The 26,820-nt window shown below is 40.3% G+C and overlaps 2 protein-coding genes and 1 long non-coding RNA gene across 3 annotated transcripts in view; all 3 read left to right on the top strand.

Annotated features, from left to right (window-relative positions):
- LOC311079156 (Fc receptor-like protein 5) overlaps positions 1-26,820 on the top strand; it is a 353,766-nt gene that overhangs the window by 64,317 nt on the left and 262,629 nt on the right. The window lies entirely within an intron of this gene.
- Positions 1-26,820, top strand: part of LOC311079216 — a 246,342-nt gene that overhangs the window by 59,073 nt on the left and 160,449 nt on the right. The gene's annotated exons all lie outside the window — the stretch shown is intronic.
- On the top strand, positions 5,506-7,694 carry LOC311078900 (uncharacterized protein; the record flags this gene model as incomplete). Its single annotated transcript, XM_084107951.1, has 1 exon — positions 5,506-7,694. A coding segment is annotated over one exon (1,623 nt), but the record flags the coding sequence as incomplete, so codon positions are not given.

The following is a 26,820-nucleotide window of genomic DNA, read 5'->3' as shown; positions in this document are numbered from 1 at the left end:
CTCTTGTAGGAAGGAGAGAACCTCCGTTACCTCACATTCGAGGGGTGAAAGGCTCCGAGCTGTACACCAGCCGGAGAAAACCGACCACTTTGAAGCGTAGAGTCGCCTGGTCGACGGCGCTCTAGCCTCCGTGATGGTATTCATGACTCCCTCTGCAAGACCAACGGGTATCCGTTGAGCGCCCACACATGAAGGGACCATAGTTCCGGGTGTGGGTGCCAGATCGAGCCCCTGGCCTGCGAGAGGAGATCTCTCCTCAACGGCACTGGCCATGGAGCGATGTCTGCTAACTGCATCAGAACTGGGAACCATGCCTGGTTCTTCCAGAACGGTGCTACAAGCAGCACTGGGCATTTCGTTTTCCTGACCCGTTCCAACACCTGAGGCAGGAGGGAGACGGGGGGAAAAGCGTATAGCGGGCAGCGCGGCCACTTTTGGGACAGCGCGCTGTCGGTCTTTGAAAAGAATGCGGGGCAGTGAGCGTTTTCGCGGGACGCGAATAGGTCCACCTCCGCTTTGCCGAATCTCTCCCACAACAGCCGGACTGTTTGTGGGTGTAGAGACCATTCGCCCGTAGGAACGTTGTTCCTGGACAGTCTGTCCGGGCCCACATTCAGCAGCCCGGGCACATGTACTGCTCTCAGCGAGCGTAGGTTGTGCTGAGCCCATAGCAGGAGGCGTTTCGCCAGCCTGTACAGGGGTTTGGAATTCAGACCGCCCTGGCGATTTATGTAGGACACCACTGCCATGTTGTCCGAACGGACTATGACGTGTTGGTCCTTGATGTGGGGACAAAAACGCGTCAGCGCGTTGTGCACTGCCAGCATTTCTAGGCAGTTTATGTGTTGGAGCTTTTCCCGTTCCGACCATAGGCCGAAGGACGGTCTGCCCTCGAGCAGCGCTCCCCATCCCGAGGTGGATGCGTCCGTAGACACCATCCTTACCCTCGAGGAAGTCCCCAGGCTTACGCCTGATTGGTACCAGTCGTTCGCCATCCAAGGTACCAGGGCTGTGACACAGTCCTGATCGACCTTGAGGCGTAAATGACCGGACACCCACGCTCTGCGCGGAACCCGCGCTTTCAACCAGAACTGCAGCGGGCGCATGCGGAGCAAGCCCAGCCGGAGAACTGACGATGCTGAGGCCATGAGACCCAGCATCCTTTGAAATTTTCTGAGCGGGGTGAAAGCGCCGCGGCGGAAAGACATCGCGCTGTCATAGACTGTGAGTCCAGAACTATACCCAGAAACGGAATCGTTTGGCTGGGGTTCAGTGAACTCTTCGCCCAATTGACCGTGATACCAAGATTCTCGAGGTGATCGAGTAAAATGGCTCTGTGCTCTATGAGCTGAGATCGTGATTGGGCTAGGATCAACCAGTCGTCCAAATAGTTCAGCACTCGCATGCCTCTGAGTCTGAGAGGAGCGAGCGCTGCGTCCATGCATTTCGTAAAAGTACGAGGTGCCAGGGACAAGCCGAAAGGCAGGACTGTATACTGGTATGTCTGACCCTCGAAGGCGAATCTCAAGAATCGCCTGTGATGTGACGCTATCTGTATTTGAAAATACGCGTCCTTCAGATCTATCGACATGAACCAGTCTTCTCGGCGAACATGCGCGAGAATTTTGCTGGTTGTGAGCATTTTGAAACGGCGTTTCACTAATACTCTGTTCAGTCGTCTTAGATCCAGAATGGGTCTGATACCGCCGTCCTTTTTGGGGACTAGAAAGTATCTGCTGTATATCCCCTGTTCGCTTTGAACTTGGGGAACAAGCTCTATCGCCCCTTTGCTTATCAGTTTTGATATTTCGGCGCGAAGTAGGTGTGCTACATTCAGCGGTACCGAAGTTTCGACGCGCGCTGTGAAGCGCGGAGGGCGTCGATAAAACTGTAGCGAGAAGCCTCTCTTTATAATGCCTAAGACCCAGTCCGAAACCCCTGGAAGCGCTGCCCATGCATCTGCATGGTTGGCTAAGGGCCGGATACAGAGCGCGCTCTGTTCGCCGTGCGACAGAGGTGCTACGGGGCTCACAAACATAGGCGTTATGCCTGCGGCATTTGAGGCGGGGGGCGCGCTTAATACAGCGGGCGGAGCGCTCGCCCTCGACCTTACAACAGTGTTTGACTGAGTGAGGGAGGGCTGCGCGAGCCCCGTGGGACTCATGTGTGCGAGTAGATGTGGGCTGGGAGCAGGCACATTTACTGCTTGGGGCGCGCTGCTTGTGTAAGCAGCGCGCGCGCTCACAGGTCTCGTTTTTACAGAGAGCCTGTGATCTGATAGACATAGTGTTCGTGGGCACTGAGTAGTGGGCACTTTTACTATGTGGGGGGCGCAATCGACCTGAGTCGACTTTATTTGCGCGAGCCCTGAGTGCAGGGCTGTGCTTATGTGTATGGATGGGCACAGAGGAGTGGGCATCGACACTACATTTATAGCACCATCGGCCGTGGCCGGGACACCAGAAATCACACTCTTTTCGAGACATATCTGGGTAGCCGTAAAAACGGCTTTTGAGTGCAGGCAAGCGGGCACTTGTACAGGCTTGCGCTTTGCAGAGAACGCTGGGACAGCCGTGAAGCTTGGGGCTGAGACAGCGAGGCGCTTGGGTGGGAGGCCGGCCGCAACGGGACTCACACACCTGCGCTTTCCTAGGCGGGCTAGGACTTCTTCGGGGCCTCTGGTTTCACCACAATCCTCGGTCGCGGCGTGCGCGCGGGGCGCCGGGCGCTCGATCGAGAGCGGGGTCTCGAGCTGCGCTGTTGAGGCTGCTGCGAAGAGGAGGCCGAAGGCGGGGGCTGAGGCTGTGAGGTTCGCGGGGTCCGTTTGTCTTGACCCGCCGCGGAACCAGAGCGCTTCGGTAGGAAGTGCTTGAAGGCTTGAGACGCTTTCTGGGCTTCGGTAAATCTCTCCACGAACTCGGAGAGAGAAGAACCAAAGAGGCCAGCGGAAGACAGCGGGGCGTCGAGAAACGCGATGCGCTCGGAATCGGCCATTTCCGTGAGCGTCAGCCATAAGTGCCTCTCAGCGACAGTGGCGGAAGCCATACAGCGTCCCATGGCTTGTGCGGCAGCTTTGGTGGCTCGGAGCGTGAGGTCCGAAGCACTCCTCAAATCCGCAATACAGACAGCATCAGGTCCAACCTCGTCCCATTTACGGAGGAGATCACCCTGGAAAATCTGTAATGTAGCCATGGTGTGTAGCGCTGACGCGGCTTGCCCAGCGGCGGAGAATATTCGCGCGAGCAGCGTCGACGTCATGCGGCAGGCTTTTGAAGGCAACACCGGTTTAGTCCGCCGTCCAGCAGAGGGCGGGCACAGATGGGTCGCTATAGCCTGTTCCACCGGCGGCAGAGAGAGGTAGCCTCGTTCATTCGCCTTGTCCAGTGAGGAGAATGCAGGCGACACAGATGAGCGCGTACGCGCAGAGTAGGGCGCGTTCCAGGCCTTCGCAACTTCTTCATGTAACTCAGGAAGAAAAGGAGCGGGCTTAGATTCCGGAGAATTGCGCTCACCTGGGAGGAAGCTACCATCGAGCCGGGTGCGAGAGGGGGGCTCCGGTGCAGACCACTCGAGGCCGAGGCTCGTCGCGGCCAACGCGAGTACTCGCATGAGCTCCGTCTCAATGTTGGCTCTCACTGAGGGCTTTCGGGCAGGAGGCGCGAGGTCCTCAGAGCTCGCCCAATCCTCGCTGCCTGAAGCGAGGAGAGAACAGGAATCCTTTTCCCCCGACGCGGCCTCCGAAACAACTTCCTCTGATGAAGCGGCGGCAGGCTGCGGGCGCTGAGCATCAGGAAGTGATTCGGGGGAGGTCGGTGAAGCTGGCGGGCGAACCGGCGAGCTTGGTCGGGGTGGAGAGGGTTCCGGGACCCGCTGCGAGCGGCGCTTCTTACGCCGCAGCATCGCGGCGGAGAATGCAGGCTTCGAGAAGGATGCCAGGCGGGTCCTCAGAGACACCATAGGCAAAAGCTCGCAGTGAGGGCAGCCGCCGTCAGCGAGCGCGAGCGCTGCATGGTCCTCACCGAGGCAGGAAACACAGATGACGTGGTCGTCTCCCCCGGCGAGTGGGGCTCTGCACGAGCCGCAGGATTTAGGCATCTTTAGAAAGACGCCGCTCTTTTAGGGGGTGAGTGCTACGAGAACACTCACACACACACACAAAACAGAGCACAATAAAGGATATGGGCGTCGGAAAGCGCAGCAGGTACGGCTGTAGAAGGCGGCGTAGGCCAGCGGCTTCGAGGGCTCGTCCCGCTGAAGTGCTTGCTTCGAACGACGCTGCTTCCGTGATCCAGCGATGCGTGCGCTTCGCTGAAGAGATTAAAATCAAGTGAGTCAGCCTTCTCGAGCTCCTTTTATAGAGGTAAGCCACGCCCGTCTCGGCGGGAAGTGGCGAGGAGGGCGCGAAGCGCCCTCATTGGTCTGATGTTGCATCAGCCTGCGCTCGATAGGCTTATGCAGTTGCCGCAGAGCAGCCAATGAGCAGACAAGCCGTCTTGCTTCAGCTGTCTGCTGCTGCCGCAACGCGTTTTACATATATGAAAAATTAAAGGATAATTTTTGCTTCAGTGTTTCGTGAAAAGAGACTTTTCCCGTAGCGTTTTGATAAACGCAGTACGAGAGAACTCTCGTAAGAGAACCGAGGATAGCGCGGATATTACGTAATTGATATTACTTGCCATGACAATGACAAGGAATGAGCCATTATTTAAAACTGGAATTTCTCTGGATTTACAAATCATTTAGAGCTTTTAGGATAATGTAAGTACACAACTGCATTAAATATATGTGACCCTGGATCACAAAACCAGTCTTATGTTGCACGGGTTTATTTGTGGCAATAGCCAACAAAACATTGTATGAGTCAAAATTATCGATTTTTCTTTTATGCCAAAAATCATTAGGATATTAAGTAAAGATCATGTTCCATGAGGATATTTTGTAAATTGCCCACCTTAAATATATAAAACATTTATTTTTGTGAATGGATTCAGCACTATCGCCAATAGAAATGGACAACTTTAAAGGCGATTTTCTCAATATTTCGATTTTTCTGTACCCTCAGATTCCAGATTTTCAAATAGTTGTATCTCGGCCAAATATTGTCCAATCCTAACAAACCATACATCAATGGAAATATTATGTATTCAGCTTTCAGATGATGTATAAATCTCAATAAAAAAAAATAAAAAAAACACATACGACTGGTTTTGTGGTCCAGGGTCACATACCACAAAGTGCAAGTGTTTTTTTTTATTATATTTTATTACAAAAATCTTACATATTGTCCTTTTAAGTCACGTCAATATAATGTAATGCTGCTTGTCAAAAAGTTACAAGCTTCTCAAAAACTTCAAAACTCCAAAAAAGAGAATGAAAAATAATAGTGCATGGAAAAAAAACAAAACAAAAATAAACACTCCACTAACAGTTATAAAGTCACTGCAAACCAGGAAATATAATAAATAGCTGATTTAAATAATATGTTGATGCTAAATCAATTCTCTCTTTTGTAGATCACGTCATGATGCCACACTATTGAGTCCAGGTCCTCCAGCGCTTTATCGTCTCAACACTGAAAGAAAATATCTTGATGGGACTGATAAAAAGGTCAGACAGTGGACATATGGAAGAAGAGACAGAAGTAAGAAGAACAAAGTCATACTGATGGTGGGAGAAACCGGCTCTGGGAAAACCACCATGATCAACACCATGATCAACTACTTACTGGGAGTGAAGTTTGAGGATGAAGAGTTTTATCAAATCACAGAAGAAGATGAACATCAAGATCAGTCACAATCCCAGACGTCTGAGATCACTGTTTATGAGGCGTTTGCTGAAGAAAACCCAACATCTCTGACCATCATTGACACTCCAGGATACGGAAGCACTGAAGGAGACGAGAAAGACAGAGAGATTGCTAACTATCTGACCAGATTATTTTCAGACAAGGATGATGGGATTCATTATATTGATGCAGTGTGTTTTGTGATGAAGGCGTCTCAGAATCGTCTCTCTGGAAAAGAGCTTTACATATTTCACTCCGTTCTGTCTCTGTTTGGTAGAGATATAGAGAACAACATAGTGTTTCTACTCACACAGTCAGATGGAGGACCTCCAACAGATGCTCTCAATGCCATTAACACAGCAGAAATACCCTGCAGAAGAGATGAAGACAATGAACCTGTTCACTTCCTATTCAACAACCGACAGAAAGACAAAAGAGACAGACGGTATGAGCGAGTTTTAAAAAGAGCCTGGGAAATGGGAGAGGAAAGCATGAATCAGTTCTTCAAACTCCTGGAAGAAGAGAACAGAAAAAGTGTTGAGATGACATTAGATGTTCTGAAAGAGCGAAGACGACTTGAGGCCTGTGTCTCGAATCTGATAGACCGAATCTCTGAGAAGGAGTTAAAAACTGATGAACTGACTCAGATTCTGGAAGTCCTCAGACAGAACAGAGACAAGATCGAGAAAGGTGAAAACTTTGACATTACATTCCAGAGAGTTTTCAAAGAAAAAGTCCCCATTGTAAATGAATGGCGGTGGAACAGAAAGGCAACCTGCTGCTCCGTCTGTCAGGAGAACTGTCATGAGTGGCACTGTGATTGGGTCTCTCCCAATAATCTCTCAAAGTGTTGGGTCATGAGTAACGACGGCCACTGCACTGCTTGTACCAGGAAGTGTCATTACAGCGACCATGTCAAAGAGGACAAAAAATATGTGACAATAACAAAACCAGTCACTATGACATTTGATAAGCTGAAAGAAGAAAAATACAGTTTTGTCAGAAACATACAGGAGCATGAAAGAAACATTGAAGAGTCTGGTAATAAAACAGAAATGGAAGAAACAGTGAACTGTGCTCTGGAGAAGACTAAAAAAGAAAAGTCCAATCTGCTCTGTGAAGCTTATACCAGCATCATGAGTCTGTCTAAGATCGCATTAAAACCAGACAGCGCTTCAACTCTTCAACATCTGGATTTCCTGATTCCCAGACTGAAGGAAGAGGGAAAAGATGAATGGATGAAGAAGCTGGAGGATCTGAAGATAGCTGGAGAAGAAAGGAAAAACAAGGGGGCTTTAGATTATGTGAAGAGTTTTTGGGATCGTATCACAGGTAAAAAATAATGCAGCAATTATGAAAATACAAGATGAAAAGCAGAACAGATGCTGTTTCATTACAGAAAATAAAAAGAGGGTCTGTTGAGTTTGATGATGAAATTATTGAATATATGAAAAATAATGAATATATCGAAAATGACTTCCTTTTTTTGCACTGTTATGTTTAGTCTTTACCGTTATCTATTTAGCACAGCTGATTAGTTGCTATTGCATCAGCTTTCTGCTCAAACATTGAAATACTTGGCATTGTTTGCTGTCAACAGTCTGCAGTTTCAGAACGCATCTGGAATCAACATCTAATACAAGTAAAAAAGGTATTTTTATCACACATCTCTGCGCATATTGTTTGGTCCAGTTATTAATTCCTATATTGAGCAATCTTTACAAGTATTAAACCTGCTTCATGTTAGAAATGTTGTAAACTAATGTCACGTCAACAGTGCATGAGTGTATCACTGAAGCATATATATCAGCAGTGTTTACTGCATGTGTTTATGCAGGTCTATTGTATGTCATCGCTGTTTTATACACTGTTAGCATGGATATGAAGTTAAAGTGATATATGCATTTCGCTTTAAATGGTATTCACCATATTTAGCGGTATAACTTCAATGACACATTCATTTATTTCCAAGAGCATGTTTTATTAGCGATGTTATATGTGTGTGGTTTATTCAGATGCTCATTGTGTTTGAGTCACACCAAAAGTACAATCAATACAGTTAAACTAGCATCATGTTTATAGTCTGCTGAGTATTTACGAAGCATAACCTGAGTGTTCTGCAGAATAAAATGGTCTATTGTTTGTATCTCTGAGATCATGCTGTCTAAGCTATTAATGAGAAGATTAAAGTAAAATAAGCATTTATATTCAACTGGGATGTTTAACTGCATACAAATTATAACACGACAGAATCATAGTAGTTCCTTTCTTTCACCACATTGCCAATAATGTCCTATTAAATATTTTATTTTAAAAATACTTTTTTTTTTCTGTAATTTCACTTCTGCTCTAGGTGTATTACCCCAGATTACTCTTGTATCTCTGTTTTAAATGATAAATTGCATGTGATGATAATCATTTAAAAGTATGATGTAGTTCTCTGTGCTCTTTCTCTCTATTGTCCAGATCTAAATCTGCTTTGTGTATCGTAATGAACAACTATACAAATAAATCTGACGTGAATGGACCTTCTTGACTTGTGCTGGTGATCAATCCACAGTTTCAGCAGTTCTCTAACTGTGGTACATATAAAAACTGTCTTGAGGCAATTGATCATCTTTTTTTTTTTCAAATATCCCCTTATCAAAAGTTTGATTTAATCTCTAAATTAATCACTTCAAAAACTGAATCAGAGATCGCATTAACATTGTGTTATAAGTGTATGTTTTTTTCATTGTAATTATAATATAGAATATATAGAGAATGTAATTATTTTATTGGCAAAATATTATATTCATACTGTAAATGTACATTTTCTGTGATGGTCCCTTTTGAACATTCTCTGAATATACGTAACTTTGCAACTACATGTCAACTTACTCTACTAAACCGAACCCCAGTCTACTAATACTCTAATACTCTACTAATCTCTACTAATCTCTACTAATACTCTACTAATACTCCACTAATCTCTGCTAATAATCTAATAATACTCTACTAATACGGTAATGAGAGCTAGTAGACATGAAAGTGTAATGTTACCCTATAATGGGGCCCTATTTTAACGATCTGAAACGCAAGTGTCAAGCACGAAACGCAAGTAACTTTGTGGGCGGGTCTCGGTGCTGTTGCTATTATACCGGCGGGATGACTCTCTTTGTCGGTGCAAATCTAAAAGAGGTTGGTCTGAAGAAGCTTCATTACTCATAGGTGTGGTTTGGGTGTAACGTGAAATAAACCAATCAGAGCATCATCTCACATTCCCTTTAAGAGCAGGCGCGCTTGTTCCATGGCGGATTGCTATTATAACGGCGGATTTGCCAGGAGCGGTTCACAGCCGAGGAGACCGACGTTCTCGTCACGGCCGTAAAACACAGAGAAGTGACATTGGGGATGGAGAAACACACACAGATTAGCTTTGGTTAAACAGGCATATAATAATGTGGGTAAAAGTGTAAGCTAGATGTATGCTTTTATAATAAATTGTCTCTATCTATCTATCTATCTATCTATTGTTTGTAATAATGTATGATTTGCAAAAATGAAAACGGCTGCTTCTGTGTAGATGAGATAAGCAAAGTGTATGCGCGTTGTGCACACGTTACATTGATTATGGCCAAGCATGCGTCTTTAAAATAGCATATGAACAACATGCACAACGCGTCACTGACTTTAGACTAGTTTTTTTTTCGGTCAGTGGCGCAATTGTTTTCTAAACCTGTAAAATAGCATGAGGGAACGTTTGCACCGGAACACGCCTCCTCTTTTCGCTGAACCGCCCCCGCGAGCGCAAGTGTATTTACTAGTTTACCGACGTGCGTCTGTGGAGGGAAAAGTCCGCTGTGCGTCGGGTGCAAAATAGGAATGATACATGCGTCGGTGTATAAAGTCAATTGCGCTGGGTGCAAGATAGGGCCCATAGTCAACAGAATGTGTTAAAAAGACCATCAAAAGTGAAACCAAATTTTCCTCAAGGAAACCTAAATTTAAGTTTTCTCCCTGGCCTCAACTACTTACTGTAATTAGGACATTACAATTTATAAACAATAAAAAAGTGTCACAATTTTGTACTTTCAAAATCAATACATCAATGAAAAAACATTCATACATTAAAAAAAAAAAAACACTCCTCTTGAAAAAAGACTAATTAATTAAAAAGTTATTAAGTATTTTTGTAGTGTAAAATAAATAAATCGGTTCACTCAATGTTGACACACTGCATTACAATGAGCCCCTATTGGAACTATGTGAAAGTATACACTGTATTACTATAAAGTATACACATAATAGTACTAGACATGTGGGAAAATAATGTGGGAAAAAAATAAATACTCTGAACTACAAGTGGATTTACACAAACTGAGAAAGTCAAAAAATGTTAGATTGTGCACCGCTCTCCCAGTGCTGTAAAGTACTGGAGTAAATATAATTAGTTAGGGACCGATCGGTATTTATGGAAGGATCCGGAGGAAAATAGGGGAGGGTCATGTCTTTTTATTCTTTGTTGAGGGGAGGGTGATCCAACTTTTTTTAGTCTAGGGGGAGGGTCACCCAACTTTTGTGAAAACAGCAACATTTCAAAGTGGCTTGTTTGGTGCATATTTTTTTTTACATGTAGCTCCATGTAGCTCTCGCGGTCTCGGCCCCCCATCGCTATCAGATGCGCCTGACCCAACAAAAATCCAGTTTGGCGCTGTTTGACAGTGCGCGCGCACTTCAGTACGCGTCAGAAAAAGTGCATCATGTCAGAACAGAACGCCAATGAAATGTTTACCCGGCAAAGCTTTAAAGCACGAGTGTAACTAACTCTAAGGAAAGAGTAAATAAGTAATAATTACTTTTGAACTTTATTTTATTAGTCTCCTCTGTTAATGTAATGAGTCCTTTATTTCCGCCTCTATAGTGGAACGTTACTTTCGCATCTAGAAAGGTGGGACTTGTTAGTTACACACGGAAGAAAGGAGAAAAATCTCGTGTCGCTCAGAAACATAGACAGTATATACTCTGAAATCGTAAAGTTCTAAAGAAAAACCCTTATGAAAGGAAAATATATTTACCAATATATTTCTTAAAATATATTGTAATATATTGTAATATATTATTTCCCCCTTTTATTTTCCAATATATTATATATTTGAATACATTGACTAATATATTGATGATAAATATATTATACACTGTATTATATATTCATATAATATATTGCAATATATTGCAAAATATACAAATGATTGCCGCTTTCAATATATTACAATATATTGAACATGAATATATAATATATGTGTTTATATATCCCAAAATATATGCAAAATTATATTTATAAATATCTACCATAATGTATTTCAATTTATATGGGAAAATGTTTTGATAATATATGTAAAGATATAGTGTCACATGTATGTGTAATATATGGTAAAATATATTTTAAATATAAAATTATATGGAATTATATACATGAAATATATGTATAGATATGTGTTCAATATATTGTGGAATACATTTTAAATATATGTAATATTATATGGAATTATATACATGAAATATATGTACAGATATGTGTTCAATATATTGTGGAATACATTTTAAATATATGTAATATTATATGGAATTATATACATGAAATATATGTACAGATATGTGTTCAATATATTGTGGAATACATTTTAAATATATGTAATAGGGGTGTAACGGTACGTGTATTCGTACCGGACCGTTTCGGTACAGGGCTTTCGGTTCGGTGCACGTGTGTACCGAATGACTGAATGCAATATTTTGTGTGCGGAACATAGGTACATTTTCGTGTTTCCACACGAACATATTAAGTGGCGGAAGTCTCCGCGTTCAGCGCAAATCCCGCCCTGCAGCTGATTCTAATGTTTTACCCGTCGTCACTGTAAACTAAACCAATGAAATAGACTGCAGGGCGAAAAAAAACTTTTCCGCTCCGTGTGCGCCGCCGCACTCTCCGTTCCGCGTGCGTGTGTGTGTGTGTGTGTGTGTCGGCCCGCTGCGCTGTCTGCTCAGTGTTCGAGTCCGTGTTTGCGCTGCGCGTTCTGCTGTGTCGTTAACGGCCCAAACACTCCAATCATGTACCGATCACGCACTGGAAAAGCAAAGTCCGCTCAAATAAGGTGAAATTTCTCTGTAGTACACTTCTGCTGAGCTGGTATAGTTATGCTGGCAACAATGTTAAAATGACCTGCTCTGATCACATGCTCTGGTAATAATAGCTTTGTACTATAGCTTTGGACTATATTTTATTTTGATAATTAGTAAAAATCTTAAATTGATTATGTTGATTGATTATTGAAAAATAATAATACATTGATATATTTATGTTTAATATTATTTTAATATAGGGCTATTTTCTGTTCCTTTTTTCCCCGTGTTTCATTTAATTAGGTGATTATAAGTTTAATTATTGATGATTACAAGCTTGGAGGAATTGCAATTAATTACAGCAAATTGTGCAATTAATTAGTTCTTTTTTTTTTTTTTTATCGATTCCCAGCCTTAATTTTTAAATATGAGCAGGCCTACAAGCTGGGATTGGTATGCTGCACTGTAATCATAGTTATTTATTTATATTTTTCATTATATTTTATTATGTGATATTGGTTTGAGACTGAGAGCATTTTATTTAGTGGAGAACTTTGCAGCAGTATTTTATTTCTTATTCTTTTTTTTATTTTATATATATTATTATATTTTATTAAAAAAGTGTAAACAAATTGTTAAAAAAAAGTTTATAGTAATAAACAACCTGCAGTTTAATGTTTGCATTTCTTTCCCTTACTGTACCGAAAATAAACCGAACCGTGACTTTAAAACCGAGGTACGTACCGAACCGTGATTTTTGTGTACCGTTACACCCCTAATATGTAATATTATATGGAATTATATACATGAAATATATGTAAAGATATGTGTTCAATATATTGTGGAATACATTTTAAATATATGTAATATTATATGGAATTATATACATGAAATATATGTACAGATATGTGTTCAATATATTGTGGAATACATTTTAAATATATGTAATATTATATGAATATATATGTAAAATATATATATACACACAATATGTGTACATATGAGAACATGCTCATACAATACATATATGGTGATATATACAGTATATTTACATGTAACATCTAAAATATGAATTAATAAATATGCAATCTGCAATATATGTGCAAACCTTTATACCACATATTAACACAGACTAATGGGTAATCTATCAAAAGCCACCTTTATTTTCTTTTAATCAGGCACATAATAAAGAGCTACACAGGCCTACCGATATTAATATGGCCATCTAAACATACGGTCAGATAAACTTAACAGTGCAACATTTTTAAACTGTACCATGGCATTGAAAAAAATATACAAAATATAAATGATAGCAATTTCAATGACCAATGTCTGTTCTAAACATTCAGCAGTGCTGTTATAAAATATAAATAAAATTTCTATAAAAGAAAAACAAAAAAATAATAATTATAAATAAATAAAAACTGTGGAAAAGCCAATAAATATGCCAAAAGAACAGGGCGTTATCCTGGTTAGGAGTCCATCTTGGTTCTTCACTGATTTAAATGAGCACACTTTTGGACTTCACTTGGTGTCTTAGCTCGCAGATTCTACCGTTAATGGATTTTCTGACATCAGCTTCCTTGGCCGTCGGAAACTGGTTTACAACAGCATCTGTGGAACAGAACAACAATGAATACTCTACCCCTCCTCACTCCTCTTGCTGCCCCCCTCTGGTTTGCGAAAATCTCAACCACCTCCCCCCGCCTGGTAGATTCTGGAAAGCACCAGCTCCAAAAACTATTTACCTAGTAAAGCTTGAAGTTTCCTCGGGTCGAGAGCCTGTCGACGATCAGCAGAGGGATCCAGCTTGCTGACCCCTCCTTTCAGGTTGGACCTGAGGAGCACCCGTGCCATCCCATTGGGGGTGGTACTAGCTTTTGCCGTCTCCCAACAATGTGACGAGACAGTGACTGTTCCATCATTCCCGATTTTCACCTTTTGTAAAAAAAAAAAAAAAAAAATAAATAAATAAATAAGACCATAAGAAAAGAAATAAACAAGGAAAATCACCACAAGCAATAGAATGTCAAAAAAGCTTTAATTTTTGTTTAATTGTTTTAATTTAACAATTAATAAATACTTACTTGTGAAGGTCTGCAAGGTGTGCAAAGTGACGTTTCACCTGGGCCGTCACTCTCAGCATGAGGGTCATCAACATCTTTGGTGGAGCGGTCGACAACATCTTTGTTGGTGGTGTTGTTGATGGAGACAAGCTTTCTCACGTCCACCAACAACGCTGGAATTTCTAAGAAAAAAAAGTGCAACAAGATTATACAGACAGCAACCATAGAAGCAAATATGTGCCTGAAAACCACATCTCCAGTTTTCTAATATTAACCCATTTAGAGCTGAACTTGTCCAAGAAGCTACAAATCAATTGTCATTATTACAATAAACACATCAAAACAGGAACAAGTAATAGGACTGACACTGGGTGTACAGTATATCATTCTTGTTTGCATACATGGCTCATTAGACAGTAGCAATCAGTATGATGATACAGACTGCAACCGATGGTTGATACTTGTTACTTGCACAATCACATGGAACAAATTGCAACATCATTTTCCTGCTTATACCTGTGTGAGTTAACAAATATGTTTCGTCAAGGGTCAACCTTGACCACGAATTGTCAAAACCAAACTTTTCAGACTTGCTTTCCCCTCCTAATTTTCTTTCTTTTTGATTCAAGTGATTTTTGTTCATTAACCCTCTGGGGTCTGGGCTGTTTTTGGGGCCCTTGAGATGTTCTGACATGCCCTGACATTTGTGCTTTTTTCAGTTGCTTATAAACATATTAATGGCAAAGGTGTAAATTCACTCCATAAAGCACAAACAGGGCTACAATAATATGTGAGCCACGTGTATGTACATGTTTTCATTTTTGAGAGAATAATGTTTATGCATGGATATTGAAAAAACTAAAAACTAAAATTTCTGAAATAAGGCCACAAAACACATAGTAAATATGTGTCAATAAGACTTTTGACTAATGGATGTTCTCGCCTAGAGTTTTTCAAAATTATGTGAAAATAGTCTTGCTTTATCGTTCACATAAAACCATACATTGATTTAAATTTTTATACAACAGGTTTTGCTTGGAAAGCCAATATGCGAGGGGGGCGTGAACGAGGAGTGGTTTACACCTTAGAATACAATGTCCCACCCACTCTGCATAATGAGCCATTCATTCAGGTGTGAAACTGACTGAGCCACAATGCAAGGACAAAAGATATACATTTAGTCATTTAGCAGACGACTTATATATTTAGAAGAAGACTTATATTGACCATTTAAGATTTTGCTTACATCTATCTTGTAAATATGTTTTGCTATTTTATTAAAAAGGTTACAATTACAACAATAATTACAATTTCAACAATATTTCAAGTGTACTCTTTCTTTGTAAAAAAAAATGATTATAGGCCTACATTTTATCTATGTATTCATTAGTTTGAATTTAGTCAAAATTGGAACAGCTAACATCTTAGTTGATGACTTTATTTTTGACAAAAATAGTAATTTATATATAGAAATTGCTAAACAAAAGCTTATTTGATGTGGCAGTATATTCTACAGTAAAAACTGTACCCAAATCTAGTCAACAAAATGTTGTCTTTCATATTTCGCCTGACTGTAACGTTGACGATAGGCTATTGACTCGCGATCTTCGCAGTAGGCTAGTGAACGCACCGGAGAAATGCACATTTATTAGGCTACATAGTCTTTTGTTTTGGATGGTTTTGTTTAGAACCAGCTTTCTGTAAATATATTTCACATTTTTTAGACATGTGAGGCGAGTAGGCTACGGTCTGGTTCATGATGATCTCCAGTTCAAGCACCTTATGTTGTGATTGCTATATTTACTTTAAATCCAGGAAATTTGTTAATGAAAAAATTATTAAAATTAAGATACAACCCTGCAAACACGTCCACTTGGGGCCCACATGGGCCTCACTTGGGCTAGTTGGGCTTCGGCTGGGCATGGGCTCAGAGTGGGCTTTGTTGTTGGGCCCCACATGGGCAGTAGATGGGCTAAACTTAAGTGGGCTCCACTCCTAAGATATTATGTTTTCTATATAATAGAAATAGATATTAGATATAAATATAGATATATTTATACTATTATATAATATAGCCTAATATAATATCTTATATTTCTAATTTCTGTAGTTTTTGCATTTTTAGTTTTTGTTATTTATTATTAGATATTAATATTTATATAAAATATTTTTAGATATTATGTTTTCATATATAATTATTCCAAATTGATTATGTCAGACATGGATGCTATTTTTAACAATAGCCACTGGGCTAGGTCCACTTTTTATACGAATTTTATTAGACTATTAAGCTATTTAGAATAGTGGTCTTAAGCACTATACGACTTTCAACAGACAAGTTTGCCACAGCAGGTTTCCCCACAAAATGTTAAAACCCTAAAGTAAGAAGTGCGCACATCCGGAAAGCTCCACCCCCATCACCGAGCGAAAGAAGTTTGCCCAGCAACAACTTTGCCGCCTTTGAGTCTGCTGTCCGTTAAGGATCCATTACGGTGTCGTGTGGACAAAAGACAGGTAAGAATCTGCCTCAATGTAGGCTATAATAAACAGGGGATGATTTTACCGTATGATGAATGTTAACCAAAAGCTTTTTTGTAAAGTATTAGTTAAGAGGCCAGGGAACTAGCTTTTAGCGAATATAAACCAGTGAGGTAACGTTAGCTTCGGTAACGTTAATTAAACCTGGTTAAAGCATGGCGTTGAACAGACAAGTTTAATTTATTAACTTAAGTCAATATCATGCATATGTTGAGCTTATTTTGAGTGGTTGACTTGAATATATTGTTTAGAAGGATTTGGTTGTGAACTTTGTTAGCAAGGCAGCTGAACAGGCATAACGTAGCAAGCTGTTAAAAAAAAAAAGCTGTAAAATGCCCATTTCTCCGCTTTTACCAGCTGGTGGCATTTTAATGTTTGCACTTGTATTTAGTTAAAGCAAAAACACAGGTGAAAGTCCATTTGAATGTCAGCAATGTTTTATCGGCTAGGGTGTCGTGTCAAGGCACTTAGCTGCTAACGTTATTCCCGCCAGGATTTGCATCCTCTGGCCGCGGGAGCACGCAGAGAAGCGGAGTTTGCTGCTGCACTACGAATTCACCTCTTAAATGGAACAAATAGCGACGTGGAAGGGTTTTCCATAGTAATAGGACTCATTTATCTACATAAATATGTTTATTTGTCTGTTAACTTACATTAAGGCGACGTGTGAATTGTTTAATGCGTCGTTTAATATTGTGGATTGATCGACAGAGTTTTCCATATTGCCATGCACCTTATAAGCTACATAGGCCGACTGATACAAGGGTTATCCTGCATTTTTTCGCGGCCAACATTTTTTGTCCCGCCAAAGCCTTATTTTGATCTGTGAATGACTGATGGGGGGGGGGGGGGGGGGGGGTATTGTTACTCACAGTAACTGCCATGCAGGCTAGAATTGTGAAACATTATTGGATAATTCTTATAATTGACATTTCTCTGGGCCAATCGGAATCACATAAAACCATACATTGATTTAAATTTTTATACAACAGGTTTTGCTTGGAAAGCCAATATGCGAGGGGGGCGTGAACGAGGAGTGGTTTACACCTTAGAATACAATGTCCCACCCACTCTGCATAATGAGCCATTCATTCAGGTGTGAAACTGACTGAGCCACAATGCAAGGACAAAAGATATACATTTAGTCATTTAGCAGACGACTTATATATTTAGAAGAAGACTTATATTGACCATTTAAGATTTTGCTTACATCTATCTTGTAAATATGTTTTGCTATTTTATTAAAAAGGTTACAATTACAACAATAATTACAATTTCAACAATATTTCAAGTGTACTCTTTCTTTGTAAAAAAAAATGATTATAGGCCTACATTTTATCTATGTATTCATTAGTTTGAATTTAGTCAAAATTGGAACAGCTAACATCTTAGTTGATGACTTTATTTTTGACAAAAATAGTAATTTATATATAGAAATTGCTAAACAAAAGCTTATTTGATGTGGCAGTATATTCTACAGTAAAAACTGTACCCAAATCTAGTCAACAAAATGTTGTCTTTCATATTTCGCCTGACTGTAACGTTGACGATAGGCTATTGACTCGCGATCTTCGCAGTAGGCTAGTGAACGCACCGGAGAAATGCACATTTATTAGGCTACATAGTCTTTTGTTTTGGATGGTTTTGTTTAGAACCAGCTTTCTGTAAATATATTTCACATTTTTTAGACATGTGAGGCGAGTAGGCTACGGTCTGGTTCATGATGATCTCCAGTTCAAGCACCTTATGTTGTGATTGCTATATTTACTTTAAATCCAGGAAATTTGTTAATGAAAAAATTATTAAAATTAAGATACAACCCTGCAAACACGTCCACTTGGGGCCCACATGGGCCTCACTTGGGCTAGTTGGGCTTCGGCTGGGCATGGGCTCAGAGTGGGCTTTGTTGTTGGGCCCCACATGGGCAGTAGATGGGCTAAACTTAAGTGGGCTCCACTCCTAAGATATTATGTTTTCTATATAATAGAAATAGATATTAGATATAAATATAGATATATTTATACTATTATATAATATAGCCTAATATAATATCTTATATTTCTAATTTCTGTAGTTTTTGCATTTTTAGTTTTTGTTATTTATTATTAGATATTAATATTTATATAAAATATTTTTAGATATTATGTTTTCATATATAATTATTCCAAATTGATTATGTCAGACATGGATGCTATTTTTAACAATAGCCACTGGGCTAGGTCCACTTTTTATACGAATTTTATTAGACTATTAAGCTATTTAGAATAGTGGTCTTAAGCACTATACGACTTTCAACAGACAAGTTTGCCACAGCAGGTTTCCCCACAAAATGTTAAAACCCTAAAGTAAGAAGTGCGCACATCCGGAAAGCTCCACCCCCATCACCGAGCGAAAGAAGTTTGCCCAGCAACAACTTTGCCGCCTTTGAGTCTGCTGTCCGTTAAGGATCCATTACGGTGTCGTGTGGACAAAAGACAGGTAAGAATCTGCCTCAATGTAGGCTATAATAAACAGGGGATGATTTTACCGTATGATGAATGTTAACCAAAAGCTTTTTTGTAAAGTATTAGTTAAGAGGCCAGGGAACTAGCTTTTAGCGAATATAAACCAGTGAGGTAACGTTAGCTTCGGTAACGTTAATTAAACCTGGTTAAAGCATGGCGTTGAACAGACAAGTTTAATTTATTAACTTAAGTCAATATCATGCATATGTTGAGCTTATTTTGAGTGGTTGACTTGAATATATTGTTTAGAAGGATTTGGTTGTGAACTTTGTTAGCAAGGCAGCTGAACAGGCATAACGTAGCAAGCTGTTAAAAAAAAAAAGCTGTAAAATGCCCATTTCTCCGCTTTTACCAGCTGGTGGCATTTTAATGTTTGCACTTGTATTTAGTTAAAGCAAAAACACAGGTGAAAGTCCATTTGAATGTCAGCAATGTTTTATCGGCTAGGGTGTCGTGTCAAGGCACTTAGCTGCTAACGTTATTCCCGCCAGGATTTGCATCCTCTGGCCGCGGGAGCACGCAGAGAAGCGGAGTTTGCTGCTGCACTACGAATTCACCTCTTAAATGGAACAAATAGCGACGTGGAAGGGTTTTCCATAGTAATAGGACTCATTTATCTACATAAATATGTTTATTTGTCTGTTAACTTACATTAAGGCGACGTGTGAATTGTTTAATGCGTCGTTTAATATTGTGGATTGATCGACAGAGTTTTCCATATTGCCATGCACCTTATAAGCTACATAGGCCGACTGATACAAGGGTTATCCTGCATTTTTTCGCGGCCAACATTTTTTGTCCCGCCAAAGCCTTATTTTGATCTGTGAATGACTGATGGGGGGGGGGGGGGGGGGGGTATTGTTACTCACAGTAACTGCCATGCAGGCTAGAATTGTGAAACATTATTGGATAATTCTTATAATTGACATTTCTCTGGGCCAATCGGAATCTTAGCACTTTTTCTCTGGGCCAATCGGAATCTTAGCACTTTTTCTCTGGTCCAATCGGAATCTTAGCACTTGCGTCAGAATCTTGAAGCACACAGCGTCAACTGAGCTCGCCATTTGATGAGACGCCTGGCTACCGTGCGAGTCTAATGGAAGCTCACGCATGAATTTTCCTGCATTGAACTTGTTTTAGCGCCCGCCAAAGTCTTATTTGATCGGTGAGTAATGTAGATGAACGGCTGCGTTTGTGACAGGGCTCATGTTTAACTGAAAGAACGACCAGAGAGAGAGAGCCGGTCGCGCGCGCGCGCACTCTCTGTGTAAACGACTTCACCGTCTCCAAACTAGGCGCTGTGTTGCTCTCTCTCTCTCCCTCGCACATATTAACTTTAATCAAAATAAATCGACACGGTGGTGAAAGGTCGGAAGACCAAAGTTTCATGTTAACGTTAGAGCATTTGGAGATTTTTTTTCCCCCTGAATTACTGCTGGAATTGACCCTTCGCAGGGAGCTTGATTGACAGGCGATCTAACCAATCATAATCCGCCATCCGCCATTTTGTCCGACAAAGCAGTCAGGAGAGATAGCAGATTAACATGGGAGGATTTGAACATGAAAAACGGAGTGTACTGACGTCTTTCCGCGGTTAAAACAACAATCCTTCCCATGTTCATTCATATTTATTTGATGCTTTAAAATTTAAATGAACTAGAAGGAAGGGATGATTGGTTCACGAGCAGCTTTAACTGATGCTCTACAGCACATGTGTCAATAACAAGGCCCGCGGGCCAAACACGGCCCGCCACGACTTTTAATCAGGCCCGCCAACAAATTCTGGTGATTAATTTAAAGTGGCCCGTCCGCTGTTAAAATATACGTCTGTGACATTACAACATTAAGGCGCAGGTGGTGCTATCGCACTTCACTCAAGTCGCTAATTTTATCAAAGAATACGGCAATAAGTAGCCTAAGTAATAATTGACGAGTGGCCGTTGAATTATTAGCTGATAAATGCTGTTATAGAGAGAGAGAGACAGAGAGAGAAGTGTTCGATAAGTACGGTACGGAACGGTACGCATTTATTTGCGTTTCCAAATGCATATATTGCCTGGAATATGTTTATTTTTTTAAACGAAAAGAGGTTAGGGTTGTGTTTTAAATTTCGTTTTGTTATAAATAGAATAACGTATAATGTGCAGTGAATAATCATGCGTTGCGCATGAACCACATTTGTGTCCCTATAATGTTTAATTTATTTAAACGAAAACGAAAAGAGGCAGAGTGGTGTTTTATAACATATTTCGTTTTATTGTTGCTTAAAATGTACATACAGAGTAAGTTAACAGAGATAACCGGAGTAGCAGAGCGAATAGGTAGCCTATATCCGCTCCAGGATAAATGTCTATAGCTTTTAAGTTGTTAAACTATTTTACTGATAAAATCTTCAGAGCAGCGCTGACAACACTGTGCAAGTGTGTGTCCATATGTGTGCGTTTAGGTGGGAGAGAGAGCATGTGTTGTCTATGCATAATAAAACGTAATTTTGTAGCAAAAACATTTAATGAAGAGTTTGGCTCCAAAACGCAGTAAATCCATTTTGATTAATTTGAGTAAAAAATGTGTTTTCTTTACCAAGAAAGTGGCAAGATGAAAACCACTATTTTCTGTTTCAAATTTTCACATTTATTCACATTATTAGGTTATAATAACATACAAAATTTAAAATCCAGATTTTGACTTTCAAAGACTTATTATAAAAACGGATAATTTCCCCCCCAAAATGCAATAAATCCATGACATTTTTTTTTTCCAAAATGCAATTAATACATCAGGTCTGGGTCTGTGTACTTTTGCGTCCATTCGTTTTTCCTTTTTTAACCAGTAATCGAAAAACGAAAATTGAACGGTTGTTGTATTTTTAAAATCCAAAATTTAACACCAAAATTTGATTTTGAAATACACACCAAATGCTGTGCAAAAAAAAAAAAAAAAAAAAAAACTATTGACGTATTTTCAGATTTTTGTTTATTACTTTTTGCTCATTTATTAAACATTTAAAATAATCACAAATTAATATGGAAATGAGGTCGATTTTAATGGTTTTCTAAGGCCAAATTAGAACCAGGAAATTATATTTTTACCACCGTGCTGATGCTGAATGAGAAGAGCCATGTCTCTGGAACCAAGTGATTTATAGGTGATATATAGGCTTATGATAATAAATGTGTCTGAAAAAATTACGAGGCATTTTAATTGTTTATTAATAAACTAGTGTTTTCTCAACAACTCCATCTCCGCTGTAAAGCGGATGCGCCATAGAGAGAAATGCACCTTATATGAATTACATAATCAGACGGTATTTGTTTTTCGATTTGAATTTGTTCGTTTACAAGTGGACATTTCAAGCTTTATAGGTAGGCTATTTTTTGTTTCAGTTCTTTTTTGAGACACGCTCCAGTTCACGCAGATCATGAAAGAGCGCCTGATTGTTTTATTTTATTTTACAAAAGCACAACACTTTCTTGTTATTGTGAGTTTACACAAATAAACTGTCGTTTTTTAAAAATGTCATTTTTTTTTAGAAAATTCAAGAAATTATCAATTAAAAAAAAATTAAGTTTAAACACAATGCAATGCATCCAGCACCTAAGTGGCCTGGTTGAAGGGGGCCACCGATCCGTGAGTACAGTTTACAAACCCGTGGGAACGGATTGTGAAAGCGTGGGCATGGTTTATGAATTTGTGGGTACAGATTGCAACGCGGATTAGGAACTTTTTTGATGGCGATCAGCTGTAAAATGGCTTGGTCCTGCTCGGTTTCCGTTGACTTTGAGTAAAACAATTGAAAGTTTTTCAAAAGATCCCCTGGGGTCAATGTGTCAGCGTGAAAGAGGTTTGATGCTGTCGCGTGAGAACAAGCAACAGCCGGCATTTTTCCTCCTTCCGAGTGCCTCATCTTCTTAATCTCCTCATGTAAATGATTAGATTTCGATGGTTTACGTTTCTTCCCTACCACAGAAACCACCACAGGTTCATCAATGCCGTCAAATTTATTCCTTTTTTTGTCTGTTTGTTGACCAAAAAGTACAAAGTAGATACGGAAAACTAGGAAGCTGGGTGTATTCAAAGCGCCGCCGTTACTGTTTGGTAGCCTACTGTTACTGTAATGCGTGGAATGGTGCGCTGTGATTGGTTGAGCGCATTTATCGCATTCTGCAGAGAAAGGAGGCGTTTGTCGTGGTTTGGAAAGAAAGGGAGAAAACGTGACAGAATAACACGGCGGATATCGCATTTTACGTAAAACTAAAAAGTGACTTTTCAATACCGACCAGATACAATATTGAATTTTGCAGGTTCTCAATTATTAAAATAAAAATGGCGTTTATCGCGTTTTGGAACCAAACTCTTCATTGTCTTTTTTATCTTGTTTACTAGGCTATATTTATTTGCTTGGTCACATATTGCTGTGAGTTTTGGTTATTTTGCTGTTGTTGGCTGTAATGACCTTTGAAATAACTGGCCAGTGCGTTTCATTGAAAATGCGCAGTAAAGAACGTTTCATTGGAAATGCGCACCATAGAACGTTCCATTGAAAATGCACACCAAAGAACGTTCTGTCAGGACCACTACCGTCAAATATGATTGACAATTAGCATACAGTTTGGATTGGCGGAATGGTTCCGTTCTGGGCGAGAACTCCCTGCGCATCCATGCAGCCTAGCATGGATAAGAGCAGGGAGAGCAGCAATAATCCCCCTTGGGGTAAACAGAACAGAACCAACATGAAAATTTGCAAATATATTTAATTCAAGATTTAAAGTACAACATTATTCGATAATTATTCTGATTCAAGGGGAATCAGAATGTCAAATCCTGACTGGGCGAGAGGAGGAGCTGGGGATGGAGGAGGGTAATTTGCTCCTGAGAAACGCGATAGCTGCTGATAATACTGAAGGAGCTTATATATGTATACGGTGATAGGTGTCGTATTCCTATAGGTAGATGTGGATCAGCTGAGGGTCAGCTGATGCGAGCTTGACTAACGTGACCTGCCAGAACTAACGCTACGCTTGATTTCTGTCAGGACCACTACCGTCAAATATGATTGACAATTAGCATACAGTTTGGATTGGCGGAATGGTTCCGTTCTGGGCGAGAACTCCCTGCGCATCCATGCAGCCTAGCATGGATAAGAGCAGGGAGAGCAGCAATAATCCCCCAAAACAAAACCATATGCCAAATCCCCCAAAACCAAGTGACAGCGCAATCTGGATGCTTTGTAGTTACCTGAGTGAGCCAAGGCAACAAGCATGTTGCCAATACCTGAAAAGCTTGAGCAACAGCATGTTACCAAAAATAACAGAAGCCTTAAGCAAGTATGTTGCCCTTACCTAGATGGCCTAAATGAGTATGATGCCAATACCCACATAAGCCATAGCAACAAGCATGTTGTTAATACCCGAAATGTTCAGCAGTAAACATGCATATTGCAATGAATGACATACCACCTGAAATGAAGAAGTTAAAGTTAGATATCAGAATGAATCAGCTGCTTGCTTGTTGTATATCCGCAGTCCAGTTCCAGTTTCTTGAGTGACGCCTGTGAGCTAGAGATGAGAGATGGAGATTTAATTTTCAATGATCTTTTTCATTGGAAATAGTACTGAAGTACACAATACTGAAGTAATCCTGGTGGAAACTTCTGGTTCACCCAGAATTAGCAATACTAAATTAGAATTAGCTGGATGGTTTAATGTAACAAGCGTGATGCTGATGCTTGGATACATTTACTCACAAAGTTATAGACAAGTTATTTGTTGACGTGTACTGCGTACACTGCCACCTGTCAATGACGTCATAACCTTGTTATACTTGGTTGTAGTTTACTTCTGTAGAAAAGAGAAAAATTATAAAAAATTATATATACACACACACATTTTGTTATTATAATTTTTACACCCACCATGACTGAGGCTGATAGAATGGTTACATCCTGATTTTAGCATCATGTGTTGAGCACTATAGATCCAATCTAATTGGGGAAGCATCACCCCAAGCTGGAGCAAGCCAAGGACACGTGGCAACAAGCGTGTTGCTGTAGCTAATTTAACAATTGTATGGGATCTATTGGGGGAAGCTTACACCCCTAGCGGCAGCAAATCTAATACAAGCATGTTGTATAATCGCGGAAATATTGCTAAAACTAGTGTAGTTTGGCAGGGGAAGCATACACCCTACAGCGATAGCTCCAACTAGCGGCAACAAACTAATACAACAATCAGTGTGTAAATCACAGAACCATTGCTAAAACTAGTGTAGTTTGGCAGGGGAAGCATACACCCTACAGCAATAGCTCCGACTAGCGGCAACAAACTAATACAACAATCAGTGTGTAAATCACAGAACTATTGCTAAAACTAGTGTAGTTTGGCAGGGGAAGCATGCACCCTACAACAATAGCTCCGACTAGCGGCAACAAACTAATGCAACAATCATAGTGTGTAAATCACAGAACTATTGCTGAAACTAGTGTAGTTTGGCAGGGGAAGCATGCACCCTTCAACAATAGCTCCGACTAGCGACAAGAAAACTAATACAACTAGCATGTTTGTATAACCATAGGACTAGTATTAAAACTAGTGTAGTCCGGTCGGAGAAGCATAACCCTCTAGCTCCGAGTCAGATGCAGTGTGCACTGCGCAGCTAAGCAATGACATACAGTGTGCTTTCTCATTAATGAACATGATTACTGCTCCCGTCCTACGGATTCCTTCGGCTGTGGAGGTGACGATGACGACTCCCATGATTCCACACTCCTTCACAGGACCATCAAGCTACAGTGTTGTTAGTGTTGAATACCAGACCTCTGCGGTGAATGTACTGTGAATTAAGCACAAGTATGTTACTGATATCTAGATAGCTTTAGCCACAAGCATGTGGTAACTTTAACACATTATGTTGCAATAATCAGATAGAATAAAGCACAGGCATTTTTCCAATGCAACCAGCACAAACAACGCTTGATTACTATAGCATGTTGCTGAGAACAGCATGCACAAGCCGAAGTAACAAACACATATTCGATAACATTGATCTAGCAACCACTATACAATACTGATAGCAATGCTGCTGCTGAAATGACAGCATATTACTGATGCCTGAAAAATTTAGCATAGCATGTGACAATGACACCAGGTATAAGACTAAAACACAGCCATGTTCCAAAAAACGACTGAGCTAAATAACCTTAAAAATAAAATAACTGTTTCAATAGCAACTAACATCTTTTAAAGAAAGCAGTTTTTAATAGCCACTATAGCCTTAGAACAAGCAGTGTTTCAATAATAGTTTTTTTTTTTTTTTATATATATATATATATACTGTACACAGCTTAAATATACCATCATGTTGAATTTCAGCCTATAAAGATGCAAGCCCTTAAAAAAAACAATGCATTAAAATCATAGACTGTAAAAAATAGATTAAAATGAAAGCACTACAAAATACAATACACTGTAGCTTTAAGAACGACGTGTTTCCAAGAATTAGATAGACCAAGCGTGTCCAAAGTGACTCAACTGAATTGACTGTTTACTATGTCTTTTAAAGCTGTGCCACAGCAGAATATTTCCATTTGCACCATGAATTGTTAATTCATATCAAACAGCTGCTTGAATCTGCGCTGCATAGCGCTAAAAGCACAGCGTGTGCAACGCGATCAGTTGCCAATGACAACACGTAGTAACGCACATGGCCAATATGATTGCATAAGCCTAGCAAGAGCATTTTGATGAAAACGACTAAGGGTGCTTTCACACTTGGTTCGATTGCCTGTTCCGAACCCGAGTTCGATTGCTCCCCCCTCCCCCTGCCTCCGATG

The sequence above is a fragment of the Abramis brama genome (genome assembly GCF_963993115.1).
Source record: "Abramis brama genome assembly, chromosome: 3".
NCBI lineage: Eukaryota > Metazoa > Chordata > Actinopteri > Cypriniformes > Leuciscidae > Abramis > Abramis brama.
The sequence above is the reverse complement of the archived record's forward strand: the minus strand, read 5'-3'. Positions and strand labels throughout refer to the sequence as shown.